At 37.5% G+C, this 14,980-nt stretch overlaps 1 protein-coding gene across 2 annotated transcripts in view; it reads right to left on the bottom strand.

The window, feature by feature from the left end:
* Nucleotides 1–14,980, bottom strand: part of si:dkey-34e4.1 (carboxyl-terminal PDZ ligand of neuronal nitric oxide synthase protein) — a 52,988-nt gene that overhangs the window by 21,209 nt on the left and 16,799 nt on the right. For both annotated transcript variants that reach the window (XR_006373288.1, XM_044144097.1), the window contains exons 3-6: nucleotides 2,960–3,052; nucleotides 2,818–2,876; nucleotides 2,147–2,255; nucleotides 1,065–1,212 (exon numbers count right to left, since the gene is read on the bottom strand). Coding sequence is in view for 1 of the 2 variants with exons in the window: in XM_044144097.1 (XP_044000032.1) it covers nucleotides 1,065–1,212; nucleotides 2,147–2,255; nucleotides 2,818–2,876; nucleotides 2,960–3,052 (409 nt within the window). In the remaining variant the exon portion in view is untranslated. The remainder of the gene's footprint in view (nucleotides 1–1,064; nucleotides 1,213–2,146; nucleotides 2,256–2,817; nucleotides 2,877–2,959; nucleotides 3,053–14,980) is intronic.

Genomic DNA, 14,980 nt, shown 5'->3' with positions numbered 1-14,980 from the left:
TATAATAACTCTCTTGCAGAATAATCTGCAATTAAGATTTGAAATAACACAAAACATAATCAAACACAAAATAAACCAAGTATCTCAAGCCATTTGTTTTTGTCTGCCGTTTGTTTTGTTCCACTGAGCAGCTGGAGTGTGAAGAAACAAAAAGTAATTTATCCACAGCTTCTGAGGTTGCAGTAACTAGAAAAATAACACCTTTAATCCCAGTCTTCTTCTGTTTCTGCCTGAGACTGAAACAAAAAGTCGTCTTTTGCCCCCAAGGGGCTTCATATCCAGGTCAGATCACTGCAGCGAATTATGCATAAACAAGAAACTTTGGGCTCATTCTCATCATCGACACACCAACAAACAGCAGGTAGATGCCAGAGCTGACAGATTCGGGATTAATTATTGATGGGGAATTGGATGAGAGCTAATTGTGTCAACACATGTGTGTCAGATGTTCCCAACAGGTGCCGACATCTCACCGAAATAACCCATAAAGTTTGACAATTACTGCACTTCTTTTCTCGCGTGACGAAAAAAAAATCCGTAAAATACTAATTTATGTAAGCATTACAGAAGCAAATCCTTCAAATTAAAGAGAGAAACCCAGAGTTAGACTTCAACTTCTTCCCCCAGCTTTAAAGTGTTTCTTGTTTGTCTTTATTATAAAACGTCTCCAGCAAAGAATCTTATTTATTATTATTATTTTTTTTAGAATTGCACAAATTCTGAGTTGTGTTTAAAACTAGTTACTGCTCAGCTCTGCATTTGCAGTACTGGCTTCTTCCTCGTTAGACGGCCTTCAGCCGGTGTCAGTTCGGAGCACAAGCCTACAGGTAGAGACACTCATTCACCAATCTGGACACAAAATTATCCAAGAATTTCCAGTCATCCTCTCCATGATATAAATCCTTCTTGGTTTGTCTGTCACTTTGCTCCTTCGCTGGTAATTTCCCCAGGCAAAGTTAGTCTTCCGGCAACCGGATAGCACCTTGCATTACAGTTTTCGGCCCAAACGTCCATATTCATCAATGTGTTTTTTCTGTGCTCGGTTACAGGAAGCGTGTCCTCACCGTGGCTGCTGGGCTCTTCCGTTGACTTGTTGCTATCGTCGTCCGCCTGTCCGTCGGCGCACTGTTCCTGCTCGGCATGCTGCAAACTCAGCTTATGGCAAACCTCAAACGCCTGACCCACAGTTCGCACAATACGCATGGCCTGAGTCTGAAAGGGAGGGAAGAGTTAGCTCACAGCTAACATGGAGGGGTATTCAAAAGTGAGCAGAACATCTGGTTATTGCTGCTGCTTACACGAAAGAGAAGCAACACAGAAACATATTTTACTATTCGGTTATAATTTTTTTGGCAAAAAGAATATAATATCATTTATATATGGAACAAGTGAGCCAAGATAATGTATGACAGAGACAAAGGAAGCTCTCAAAAGAAGAAAAGGACAAGATGGTTTTCTAAAATGTGCATTTGTACTCCTTGTCCTTTAGCGCAGCTGGTTTGTATTCACTGCAGGCCATAACTCTAAGTGGGTGAATAACAACTAAGCCAATGAAAATTAAATTCAAGATCCAATTTAAAACTCAAAACGAACAGTTGAGCTGCCATGAACAGAAAATGAATTTGAGAAAAATGCCTTTTTCTCAAACTGAAATGTTTTGGATTATCAAAATAATTATAACATTAGAGAAATAAATATACATAGATTTCAGATGACTTTATTTAATCATCTAACAGAGAAATCCAAACCAACATGAGTTTGGATAATGTGATTAATCACATCTTTTGGTTCAAATTCACTAGAGATACTGACACCTGATTCAATTACAATGAAAATATCACCTATATACAAGCTGCCTGACAACATAAAGTAGGATAAAACATCTCAAAAAGAAACACATCATAAACAAGAAAGAAAAAAAATGGGCAAATAGTTTATCACGAGACTGTATACGGTAATTTTAATTAGCAATTTGTATCTGTTTTTCAGTGTTTTGGTGAATTTCCTTCACTAAACTACTGCAGCCTTGAGCAGCCTGTGGATTAACATCTTGAAAGAGCATCATCCATTTTGGTCCCATCAATAAGCACCCGAAGGTGTGATTTCTCTACAAGCTGCACTTAAGGAGGAAAAGACCAAACTGTACCTTCTTTTTAGATTTGAAGACATTACATCTGAATGAATTACTGGAGCCATCTCTTGCAATGTAGCTGAAGATCTTCAAGTCCTGGGAGTCATGTGATACATAGAAAATCCTGGAAATAATGACAGCCGGCTGAAATTACCAGTGAAATAAAATCGTCAAGATGATCTACAAAGCTCGCTTCCACTGACTTTTAGAGTATTCGACACTAATAATGATAATAATAATAATGACATAACCAATAGTGAGGAAAAGTGGGAAAAGTTTAACTTTTTCACTTTACATAAAAAAAAATAACATAATCCTGCTTAGCCTGCAAGTTGGTCCCAGTTTAAGGTCTCTGAAGATTGACACCGGGTTAGATTAGATCATGTTCATCCATGCCCAGTTCAAATCTAAATCTCAGTCAGAAGCTACAGTAAGACATAAAAAAATATTAAGTTCAGAAATCCTTTCCTCCCAATCTGATTGATATTCAGACGAATGGGCAAAATCCACTCCCAAGACATAAGTTCAATCAAAATAACTCAGGGAGGGATGAATGCAAATAAACACTCCACATTTATGCATTGGCATATTGTTTACAGCAACAGGTCCAGGTCGTTTTATGTTTCTGACCAACTTTGTAAGCCATAAGAGGAGATCTTTAATCTACAATTGAGTTTTCAGCTTACCTGTATATTGGATCATGCATGATCAACATCTTGTTCTCATCCCATGTCCATTCTTTTCTCTGTGTAAGACAGAAATTAGCATCATTACACATAGATACAAAGTTATAACTTCAACTAGTAGAGTTTTCTGGGACTGGGACACCTTCTGCTTTTTCCTGAGTGCCACCTTGACTCCATCCACAGACACCACAATGCTGACCTTCTTCTTCTTGATGTTCTTGGCTTTAAATTCATACTGGAAAAGAAAATCAAAATAGGCACGGGTTATCAACACAGAACAATTGTTGGTTGCACTACATTCTTTTTAGGGGTCCCAGAGTAAAGGGGAATAAACACAAATCTATTCCTTCCTCTTTGTAGTTCTGCATTGGTCTGTCACATAAATCCCAATAAAAGACACTAGAGTGTATCCTATTAATGTGAAGCAGTTCAGTGGGTATGAATACATTGGGAAAGGCACCATACTTTTGTACGCAGGCATTTGCTTAAAGCTGAACACATTGACATCAACACTTCTTACTGGATGGTGTAATATCCTTTTTTTGCCAGGAGATCAATCAGGAGAGCAAATATTTCAAAATAATATCTTTGCTAAGAAAACTGAGTTCTTTTCACAAAAAACTCATAAGGCTTTAGAGCTACCTAACGTTTTCTCATCTAGTAAAGTAAACCATCCAAGCTGTGTGATTATCCTTGTTGTGCTTGCTTAGTGCAAAACAAAAGCTGTGCATGCACTTAACACGTTTCCCTCTCGTCAGCTAGCCTCAAGGTCTGCTGAGGCACCTTGCATGTCTGCTCTGTCACCTCAAATCAGCGGCCAATTTAAACAAGAAGCACTTAGGCTCTTTCTAGCTGCAATCCAGGAAGATGTACAGAGGGACTATCGGAAAACATGAGCTAAAGCCGGTCCAATTCAGCTGAGAGGAGACTGCTTTGCTTGGGGACTGGACTGCTGAATGTGCATTTAAGGAACATGTATTTAATGTGATGACAGGTCGGTTTGTTCTCATGTTTCTGCTGTTTTGCTGGTAGCAAAATGCCTACTGTTTGTCGTAAAAGCTGGACAGAGAGAAACTAGCGAGTGTGTATATCTATGTTTGTATCAACATAAATTGTAGTCAAGTCGCTCATAAAGAGAGTGGGAATGTGCATTACACCAGGGAGCATCATTACAAGAGCAAGATGAAAAGCGTGGACCTTAAATATTAACCACGAAGCACTGCCTCTGCTGTAACACCTGCACACCCAAACTAAAGTTTTAACAAACAAGTGAATACACTTTGCAACAAAAGGATAAAATCCTATAGTTAAAAGGCGAGCTGCTGGGAAAAATAGGCCCATATTCTTGACTGAACTCTCAAAAGTACTTTTAGCAACGTTTGCTAGGGTTTGTTTTTTGAGTGGCTAGAGAGAAGATATAACCTGCATCTTTACAGCTAATACGGTTTTAATAGGAGCTTCAAACTTATATATATATATTTACTTGCAATGGCAATTAAAGGTGGTTACCAGTCACTATGGCAATCTGTTTTAAGAACAAAAAGCTTGTATTACGGTGATAAGTCTGGGTTTTCAAACAGAATTTTTCACAAAGCTTTGTGACCTTAATTCCTTTAATTTGGAATTTAGTTGAAATATGATAGGAGGATCCATAATAGTATTGTCCACTACCACTTTTGGAGGTGGTAGTGGACAATAATTTGCTGTTTGCATAAGCTGCTAGTTTTCAAGCTAAGTTTTGTTAGCAGTCAGCTAGATTTACTTGGGTAAAGTGCCTTGCCTAGGGGCACATTGACACGCAACCGGAGATTGCTGAAGTAAAACCCACAGCTTACAAAGACTGGGGCAATTTTAATTTATTTTTAAGGTTAAGTGACGGCTTTATTGACTGCTACTTTTTGGTTTTGCTCTAATTATGACAATGGCAATATAGTCATACTGCTGATCTCCAAAGTAAAAAACAACAACTGCTGTATCGTAAATGTTTCAAGTAGTCAAGAGTAGTATCATGAAAACCCAAATCTACAGCCAAAGCAATTCTTAAAAATACCAAAATAACTGGAACTGTGACCAAGACATTTGTTTTTCCACTACGCATCGGGAGAAAGATAGTACAAAAAGAGCTCAAAAAAAAAAAAAAAAAGCTGCCACACTTTGTTTTGTGAGACTACTACAATAAAAGACAAAATTTGAAGGCTCGCTATCAGATGTGACATATATACCTGATCCATCTACAGTAGCTTTACAAAGAAAAGTTCCACTTGGTAAATTTGCACTGTTGTGATGTCAAAAAATGTCAATTTTGATTTCAGTTCTTTCACAACAAAAACTATGCATAGCTTAGTTTACAAACTTTTTTTCTGGACTTTGAAATAAATGCATCTTACATAAAGCATATGGAAATACAATATTCTTGTCAACAGTTTCATAACATTTCCAATGGCAGACTGCTTTTTGAAATCTGAAAGAAGGAAGTAAGTCATGAATCACCAAATATTCTTTAAAACTGGCTGTGTCTGCAGGGCCTCGTTGCATATCTGCTCTTGCGGTGGGCGTTGTGTCCAGGAGAATAGCTGGTGCTATGCACACATAGTGTTATATGTACTGTATGTGAAAATCTACAATAAAGAGTTGGGCTGTGCTGTATCAGTGTGAATAATTTTCCCAGGAGCTTTAACTATGCAAATGAGATGTTGCAGCGAAATAAAACAAATGTCATCATGGAGACCACGATCGGTATAAGAATGAAGAATAAAAGCGATGATTTGGAGGTTAGAAGAGCTGACAAAAGAGGCGTGGTACCATCATCATCAATGACAGAAACATCTCCTGGGAACTGCAACCTTCTCATTCAGATGCGTGATGCTGCTATGCAACAATTTGCTCAGCATTATGTCAACAAGGCCCGTCAGAAGCCATTAGAGACGGCTATTGTTCTGTTTTCTTGTGTAACGCTTGGATATGTGCACTCTGTTTGAACACACTGAGAGCAAATAAATGGTTTAATTTACCAAAGCAGTTTTGTAGTTGCACAATGTTTTACTTGCATGTTCACCCTCTACTTGTGTCCGCTTTAAAAGCTGGGCTCTCCCTGGCCTGAGGGAGAGCCCAGGCCACGGTGATTAAAGTTTCCGTCACTAATTACCCAGACCTGCGTCCTGGGAGAGCTGATTAAATGGAAAATAGGCGGGAGAAGCAGAAGCACACCAGAGGCACTAAAATGGAGGAAAGGGGTAGCAAACATGCCGAGAAGTGAAGTGAAGTGCTGTTACCATAAGATGTAAGGAAAGTTTCAAAAGTGAAATTCAGATTAATTTGTCTTTATTACTGGACGTTCATGCAGCCAATGAAAAACACACTTCCTGTGCGGATCTGGTTCTTTACCTGGAGCTTCTAATGAGTTGACCTACTTCAGAATAATGATTTTTGTTTGTGGTGTCAGCTTCCAAAAAGATGACAGAAACATCAATCTATTAAGAATCTGAGTGTAGAAAAAGACATTTTAATGCAAGCAGTGCTTTGGGGAAAACTTTTGATCTGTATCCTTTGCACTTTAAACAATTTTTCTGCTCTTTCATCAAGTATGCCATTTATAAATTCCCTTTTTTGAAGTTTTTTTTACTCTTTTAAGTGTCTAATTTTATTGGACACTTAAAAGAGGAAAAGACTGTAAACATAAACAAAGTCAGTAAAAACAAGTAAAAACATTGAAAAATTAGTTTTGGGATTATAAGTGTGTTATTAATTTAAAATATTCATTAAGGAACACTGTCGTCCTTGACCACAAAAATAAATATATAAAAATAAAAGTAAATTACATTTCCTTTAGATAAATATGACCTGTATAGCATTTGGAAATAATTAAATAAAATGAAGCTTTAGTTTGTGCTGGCGCTTGATGTCGACATCCCAAAGTTTGACTCATCAACTTTGTCTCTCCAAGTCTCTTGGCATCTTATAAAAAGATTCCAACATCAAATTTGTCAACAAAATGATTCAATGCCCAAAACCCAAGAGTGGTTATTTTAACCACGGGGGCGGGGGGGGAAACAACAACAAATAACATCAATGTAATTGCTAAATGGTTTACATATGAAAGTTAACCTTCACCATGTTAACTTTATGTAAACCCTCAAAGCTGTACCAGTTCCGTGGCTTGGTCTGAAGTCAGCAACAGTAATAAAATGGAAAAACATGCTAATCCTGCTATAATTGCATTTAAATTTACTTCAGTACTCGTGCAGCTTTTCCATAATTTAAGCTTCATTCCAACATAACGTAGCAGCAAAATTCAATTTTACAATTGCATATGAAACTATGAAATTTTTATAATTTCTTTGCTTAAGTGCAAACATTTATTAAATATTTATGCTTCTGGTGCAATTATAGTGCAACAACAACAAGAATCCAATCAGCAGCTGATGAAGAAGAAAGAGGTGTTTAATCTCAATGGAAATCAGAAATCATCTGGGTTGATGATTTGTGGCTCATCTGAGCAACAAACACCTTTTGTTGGCTCAATATGATATTGATGTTAGTGCCAATATATCAATATATAGCTTATTTCCTCCCTAGTTGTTACCTTAAACTAGCATGTTTAACCAAATTGTGTCATATGTGATGCACTCTTGTACAACCAAAGCTGACACTAATGCTGCGTTATTCCTGAGAGTTACAGCTGTTAATAAATTAAGCTAGTTGCATTAGTTTTTTTTTGGAGAGTTAATGTCATAAGCAATCAATTTGTGTCGTTAAAGTATCTGAACGCACTCCAGTCCTCGACAAAATGTAAAATAAAACCAGTGATTTAATAGACAAGACATAAATAGATGTAATAGTGCTTCTTTGGTTGGGGAAAACCAAGCTGATTGTTTTATTTTAATAATTGGCTTTAGCACTAGCACTAGGTTGCGGTGGAAAATCCTTCACAGTGTCTCATGTTGATGTGAGGAACGATAATCCCACATTAGTGCATTCACCAACAGTGTTCTAGTTTACGGCAGTGTTTCCCAAATCTAGTCCTCAGGGCCCACAGTTCTGCATGCTTTGCATAATGACTTATTCAAACATGCCTGATTCAAATGAACGCATTACCTCTTCAGGCAGTCAGGAAAAGTTCTGCTGAAACTTGTTAAAAACCCATGCTATTGAATCAAGAGGGTCGAAACAATGGAAATTAACTAATTCATATGTGTGAATGATTTATGAATGCTAAGAACCTCCAACTCCTGTATTTTTCCATGGCAACCATTCCATAACTCTTAGTTCTTGTTGGTTTAAAAGCTTTAAATTTCTCAGTCAGTGAAAGAGCTACTTTATATTTCACCAAACTTTGGTTTACACCAACAAGTAGTCATTGAGCAAAGAGTCAGCTTCATCCTGGTAAAGTACTACAGCCCTGCACAGTAGAACCAAACATTCCCATGGCATTAAGGATTTAATATTAAGAATTTTTGCTTTTACAGTGTAATGTAGCAAGCAGCAGTAGGCATAACTTACATCAAATTTTTACTAAAAAAATCAATTTTCCCAAGTGCAACTGCGTGAACAAGCCTCCCATTAGGTTGAAGTGGTTATACTGTGGCTACGGTAAATAAACCCTTTGGCTCTAATCTGTCGCTGCCAACAACCTCTTAATCACAGGCCACTGAGTCTCACAGTCATCGTTACTTCATTTGTCTTTGAGAGGTCTTGCTTGAGAGAAATTCAAAGGGTAAAGCTGAAAAAGGACCATTGTGGGTCCACATGTGCCGCTAATGGACATCTTTAAATTGGATAAAACAGGCAGATTTAGCACCAGCAAATCACAGAAAGAGAAATCCGGGGGAAAGTGCCAAGAGACCGAATGAAAAACTGTGGAATGTGGGTGCAATGTGGGTCACTGATGCTCCCTGTTCAACCATTAAATCCATATAGGAACCCACAATAGGCCCTATAGATCGCAGCCTGGCAACCCCTCCATTATAATCCCAAGGATTTGGGGAGTTCCAGGGAATTTCAATGCTTTTTCCCCGCAATTCAGTTTACAAGGAGCTGACTGTGAGTAACAGAAGTGACAGGAATACTGCCCACCATCTGAACCCTGAAAGATGGAAACAAAGTTTGCAGGTCAACATATACCCTTTACATCACTCGCTTCATGACTATTTCATTTGCTATAAGTGCATTTCATTTTCTTCACAATAAACCCACCCAAGCAACTGCTTCCCAGAAGTTCAATGAAATAATGAAATAATAATAATAAAAAAAGAAGCTGAGCTTTGATCACAGCTGCTCTGCTAGTCTCAAATGAATTTAATTTTCCTGCTGGCCATGCAGGGAGAGCTGAATTACTCCCATGACAGAGGAGATGAACAAACCTTCAGAGTGAACTGGCACTTTATTGTCATCAGTGAACAGAAAAGCATAAGAGGAATAATGACCTCGACCATCACCACTGATCATGACATTAGTCTTTATGACCATGTACAGAGAGTTGTTTTTTTCCTGAAAGTAACAAATCTGTATATGAATACCATTTATTTCTTAAACAAATAAATAAAAACTCTGTGTAAATAAGCAAATGCAGCAAAAGAAATGCCCTCATTAAACTAAGAAGGCAAAAAAAACCCCACCAAAAAACAAATAAATGTGACTTGATCTGCCTGGTGTGTTTGGTGTCAAACTGAAGCACTTATGAACACCTGCGAGAACCAAGCTGAATATGGAGCCACTCTGGCAAACCACCAGTTTCAGATCTTGTCAGAGTAAACAGCTTTTCCCCGCTGCAGACACCAGCCAGGCACTCCAAAGGCAATGACGCCCTTGGAGTGAGAATGGACCAATGCTTGAATGAATCGCTGAGTGGCACAGCAAACGGACAGCCAGTCCCAGAGCGCTGACGGCAGCTACTTTGGGCTGGTCACGTGGGGCCCGGAGGAAGAACAAAAGAACAACCTGAAGATGCCAGAAACTTGCTTCTAATAACAAACAAAGAGGTTTGCAAGGGGTTGAAGTTGGTATCTAAAATGCGCACTGAAAATAAAAGTAATCACTGCTGACATAAGCCTGATAATGTTACCAATGCTAAATCAACTCGATTTTAACGTCTAGTGAGATGAAAGTTTAATAATACCAACATATATTTCAAACAAACCAAGATCCACAATGAGGAAGTAGCTGTGATTTTTACAAACTCATATCAAGCCAATATAAAGCGGTTTTTGAGGCAATCTGTCTTCTTTTTTGCCTAAAACAGTCACTGGTGAAAAATTTGTTGATATTTTGAGCACACTCTACATACTTTGTGATTGTCTGTTTCACAAAGCCGACATTCTTAGTGCACGGAAAAAGACACAACAGCTCGTGTTCATTTCCTGTGAAGGTCAGGACACGAGAAAACTTTACAGTCAAGTGAGATGTGCTTAAAAAACAAGTTAACTTTCTTTAGAGTAAATACCAAAAGGGAGAGCCTAAAAAAACTGAAATTAATCTTACAATTGAACTCAACTGATTTCAAATTAAAATAAATAATTGAGAGCAACACGGAACTGAAGTCAAATTCCTCTTTTGTTTTCACAATCTTGGCCACTAAAGCCAATTCTCCTTTTTACTAAAGCTTATAGAAATGGAAGTGTGAAACAATGCACTAGTTAAATCACAAAACAAACTGTGTCTAATTATCTTACGAAAATGTGATGAGTATAAAGGCAAATGAAATGTGAAACAATGCATGGTGCAATACACAGCCATTGTTGTATCCTTTCGAAGCAACAATGCCATTAATAGGATTACTGGGACAAACATTGTCATATCAGAGTCGCTAAAATCCCCTTGCTCTATGGAACAACAATTGTTACAAACACACATCTGCACTGTACAGTGCAACCTAATGCTTTATACAAGTATGAACTCGATTATGTGACAATTTCTTTCAAGATAAGGCATTAATCCGCAACTATTAAAATCAACCATTGTGTTTTGGCATTTTCAGAGCCGCACCATTGAGTAACTAATCCGCAGTTTCAGCAGTAATAACACAATCATGAGCAATGATATATTGTGTTACCAGACAATTTAGATAAGCTGCTGGGAAATAAATAGACCAATCAAGGATTATGTTCTTAATTCCAGTACTAAGATGAGAGATTAAAGACCACCAAGGACCACCAAGAAATGGCTTGCATGCAGAAATCTGCAAACACATCGGCAAATAAGTCTGGGACTTAACATGGAAACCTTCACAAGACAAGAAATAGGAAAAGATAAGACTCAATGCACATGTGAGGTGATGGATGCTCAACCGGGACAGCTGGGGAAACAGACAAAAAGGCTTAACATTTTTCATAATGTTTCGCACAATGACAGGCATAAGGTCAGCGCTTCAGCACATGCTAACCCTGTCTTAGGGGGTCAAACACTGGGCGTGAATTGGGGCACCATCTGCGACTCACTTCCAAATTTGTTGTGAAACATGAGGCATTCAAAGACGTCAACCACAAGTAGTTTGAATCTGTATCTGGGATAACTCAGAAACACTTCAGTAATTCAGTAGCAGAATATTGAGCATAATCTGTCATAGTCAGCCTTTTTTAAAGCTTGCAGTCTAAATATGCATGAATGTGACATATTTGCAGAAATATTTAATAGATTGCTCCCTCCAGGACAGGGCACAGCCTTTGTCTCAACTGTCTTGTTAACAATATGATAAGATGAAGCAGATGATAGTTAGATGGACTGAGATGCTGAGGGTGTATATCTGCATACCTTTACTTGGAGGTTGTGCAGGTAAAACCTAGTGGCAGATCCAGAACATGTTGGGACAGCCTATACACTCAAATCAGTCTAGAAATGCATTAAGATCCTCCTGTCTGAGCTGGAAAGTGTCACTTCATAGAAGAATATTCCTTTCTGCATCTGTTAACTCCTCAATGATGTCTTGGAAAAGTGAGACAATGGATTGATGTGTACATGTCAGAACTGGATACTGTAAATCCCCAAAATCTTGCCTATTATTGTACATTTACACAAATTGAGCAATGTGTTTTCACTTTCAAAATAAGGGTTGGATGTTACCCTGCTAAAACCTGCCTCTGAGTAATTCTTACAGGAACAAGACCCTGCGGCACACCCACAGCGAGCCCCATACAATGAACTGCAGAAACTCAGCGTTACTTCAGATAAGTGGAAGACATTTGATGAATCAATGGATTTGGTGTATGTTTCTTTTTGGTAGCACTTTATTTGAAGGGGTGTGCAGAAGACTGACATAATACTGTCATAAACATGACAATACCTTGAATGAACATAAAGGAGTCTTGATGAATGTCATTGAAGTGTCATTCGGTAAATAATGACACTTTTAATGCAAAGTTGACACCTTATGGACTTTTAATGCACCTTTTAGTTGCATTAAAAGTGTAATTATTTAATGAATGACACTTCATGACATCAGCATAAACATTCATAAAGACTCCATGTTCATAGCAGGAAAATCATGTCATGTTATGACAGTGTCATGTCAGTCTTATGCACACCCCTTCAAATAAAGTGTTACCTTATTTTTCTGTACCATTTACATTTTATAAAAAGAATGATAAAGTTGAACTACAGTGTGTCAAAAAAAAAAAGAGATGCAGATTGGAACAAAAAGCGATTAAATCAGGGCTCTATTCATTTAGTTGAAAGAGTCAAGTTGTTTTCTTTGTGTTTTCATTTGATGGCCCTCTGAGGGCATTCGATTTCCCCTCCACAAACACAGCAGCAGATTACAGAGGTTCTCCATCTGCATGAGATCAGCTAAATTTAAAGGTCAGCTTGAAAATGTGCCCACAGTGACAAAGTTGTTAACCAGCATCAGTGTTTCTGTGTTTACCACCTCATGTTGGAGTGAAGACATTTCAATCATCTGGAGACAGTCCAGTTATTTAAGTACAGTGTGGTGAGTCAACCAACAGCTGTCTAGATATAAAGACTCCATGTTCATAGCAGGAAAATCATGTCATGTTATGACAGTGTCATGTCAGTCTTATGCATCAAACCCCTTCTGGGAATTTATTCCAAGGACAAATGCTGTACCATTTACATTTTGATAGAATGATAAAGTTGAACTACAGTGTCAAAAAAAAAAAAGAGATACAATTATCCAATCTCAGAAAAAGACTAAACTGAGATTCACTTGGGATAAAAAATTATTTTAAGGTTCTGGCAGGAAACATGAAAGCAGAGGTTTTGGGTGAAACAGATTCCACTTTGGTAACACGGAAATGTCTCCGGCGAATATGATTCAGGTCTCCTATCTCATTACTCATTCAGTTTTTTTCTGCCCTGTTTGGCTAATGTAATGAGAGGAGATGACAATGAAAAAGAAGAACAGAGGTAAATGTTTCCTGCAGTAGAGCTCGGCACACAAGTAGCACTAGAAGACTTTCTACAACATAAACCTCAGAGTTTCAGACAACAGTCTAGATTTTCCTTTAAATCATACTGTATGTAGATAACAGAGTGACCAAAGGATGGACCTACTGAATGACAATCTCAACCTCGTCATTGGGTCAACAAAAATTTCATTCACAGCTTAGAAAGTTTATGATTAGAGAACAAGATTTCTAATCCTGGGAAATTCAAACTCACACAAGTTCAAAATCATAAATACTGACTCTAAAACACATACACAACCCCACTCATTTTTAGACTGATATCTTTTTGCAAGTTACAGAGAAATCATACACTCTTTGTAACTAACAACAAGCTTCATAATTCTGGCTGGATACTTGACGACTTCTCTTGCCAGAAATGATGAAGCTCATATAATTTATGCTATCAGTCAGTTAAACTGTTTAAGTGGAGTGAAGAAGAAAATATATTTCTTTAACTCATATTAACTTTTATAACTCATAAGTCTTCTATTTTCTAACGATTTTTTTTCTTTTTATTTTCTTACCTACTACCTACATAAAATAGTTTTCCTATTTTAATCTATTTTAGAGTTTTACATCATACAACATATGACAAAGAAGAACAGAGGTAAATGTTTCCTGCAGTAGAGCTCGGCACACAACTAGCACTAGAAGACTTTCTACAACATAAACCTCAGAGTTTCAGACAACAGTCTAGATTTTCCATTAAATCATACTGTATGTAGATAACAGAGTGACCAAAGGATGGACCTACTGAATGACAGAATGACAATCTCAACCTCGTCATTGGGTCAACAAAAATTTCATTCACAGCTTAGAAAGTTTATGATTAGAGAACAAGATTTCTAATCCTGGGAAATTCAAACTCACACAAGTTCAAAATCATAAATACTGACTCTAAAACACATACACAACCCCACTCATTTTTAGACTGATATCTTTTTGCAAGTTACAGAGAAATCATACACTCTTTGTAACTAACAACAAGCTTCATAATTCTGGCTGGATACTTGACGACTTCTCTTGCCAGAAATGATGAAGCTCATATAATTTATGCTATCAGTCAGTTAAACTGTTTAAGTTGAGTGAAGAAGAAAATATATTTCTTTAACTCATATTAACTTTTATAACTCATAAGTCTTCTATTTTCTAACGATTTTTTTTCTTTTTATTTTCTTACCTACTACCTACATAAAATAGTTTTCCTATTTTAATCTATTTTAGAGTTTTACATCATACAACATATGACAAAATAAACAGGAGCATATTCCAAGGTTTCACTGTCATAAGGGGAAAAAATGATTGACTTATATGGAACGGCTGATAACCAGATGAAAGGTATTTAGTCATTCCAAGTGTTAAGCAGGGAGTTGTTTGAGCTACAGCAGCTCTGTGTAGGCAAGTGTTTAATGGAAATTTTGACATCAGGATGTCTGCAAGGATTTGAACTTGAAGCTTTTAAAACTCATCAACTTCATGCATGTTTAAATGAACACAAACCTGAGTGAGGAGGAGGAAAGCAAAAAGTGCCACAAGTTTTACGAAGCGAGAGAGAGAGAGACAAAGTTAAGAAAAAAAGGAGTGTAGGGAAGGTGAGCAACTAGAAAATTCCACCCAACCAGAGGAGATTCCACCCCCTGTAGAACATTTCTGAAGAAATTTAAACAGGGCCTGCCAAAGTGTGCCCGTCGCTTGGAACCCAGCACTCCGATGCTACAAATTAGCATCAATGCTAAAGTAAGCTGCAATGTACTCAATAGCATGTT

Source organism: Gambusia affinis, linkage group LG17, assembly GCF_019740435.1.
Source record: "Gambusia affinis linkage group LG17, SWU_Gaff_1.0, whole genome shotgun sequence".
In the NCBI taxonomy this organism is placed as follows: Eukaryota; Metazoa; Chordata; class Actinopteri; order Cyprinodontiformes; family Poeciliidae; genus Gambusia; species Gambusia affinis.
Note: the sequence above shows the minus strand (reverse complement) of the source record. Positions and strands in the feature narration are given on the sequence as shown.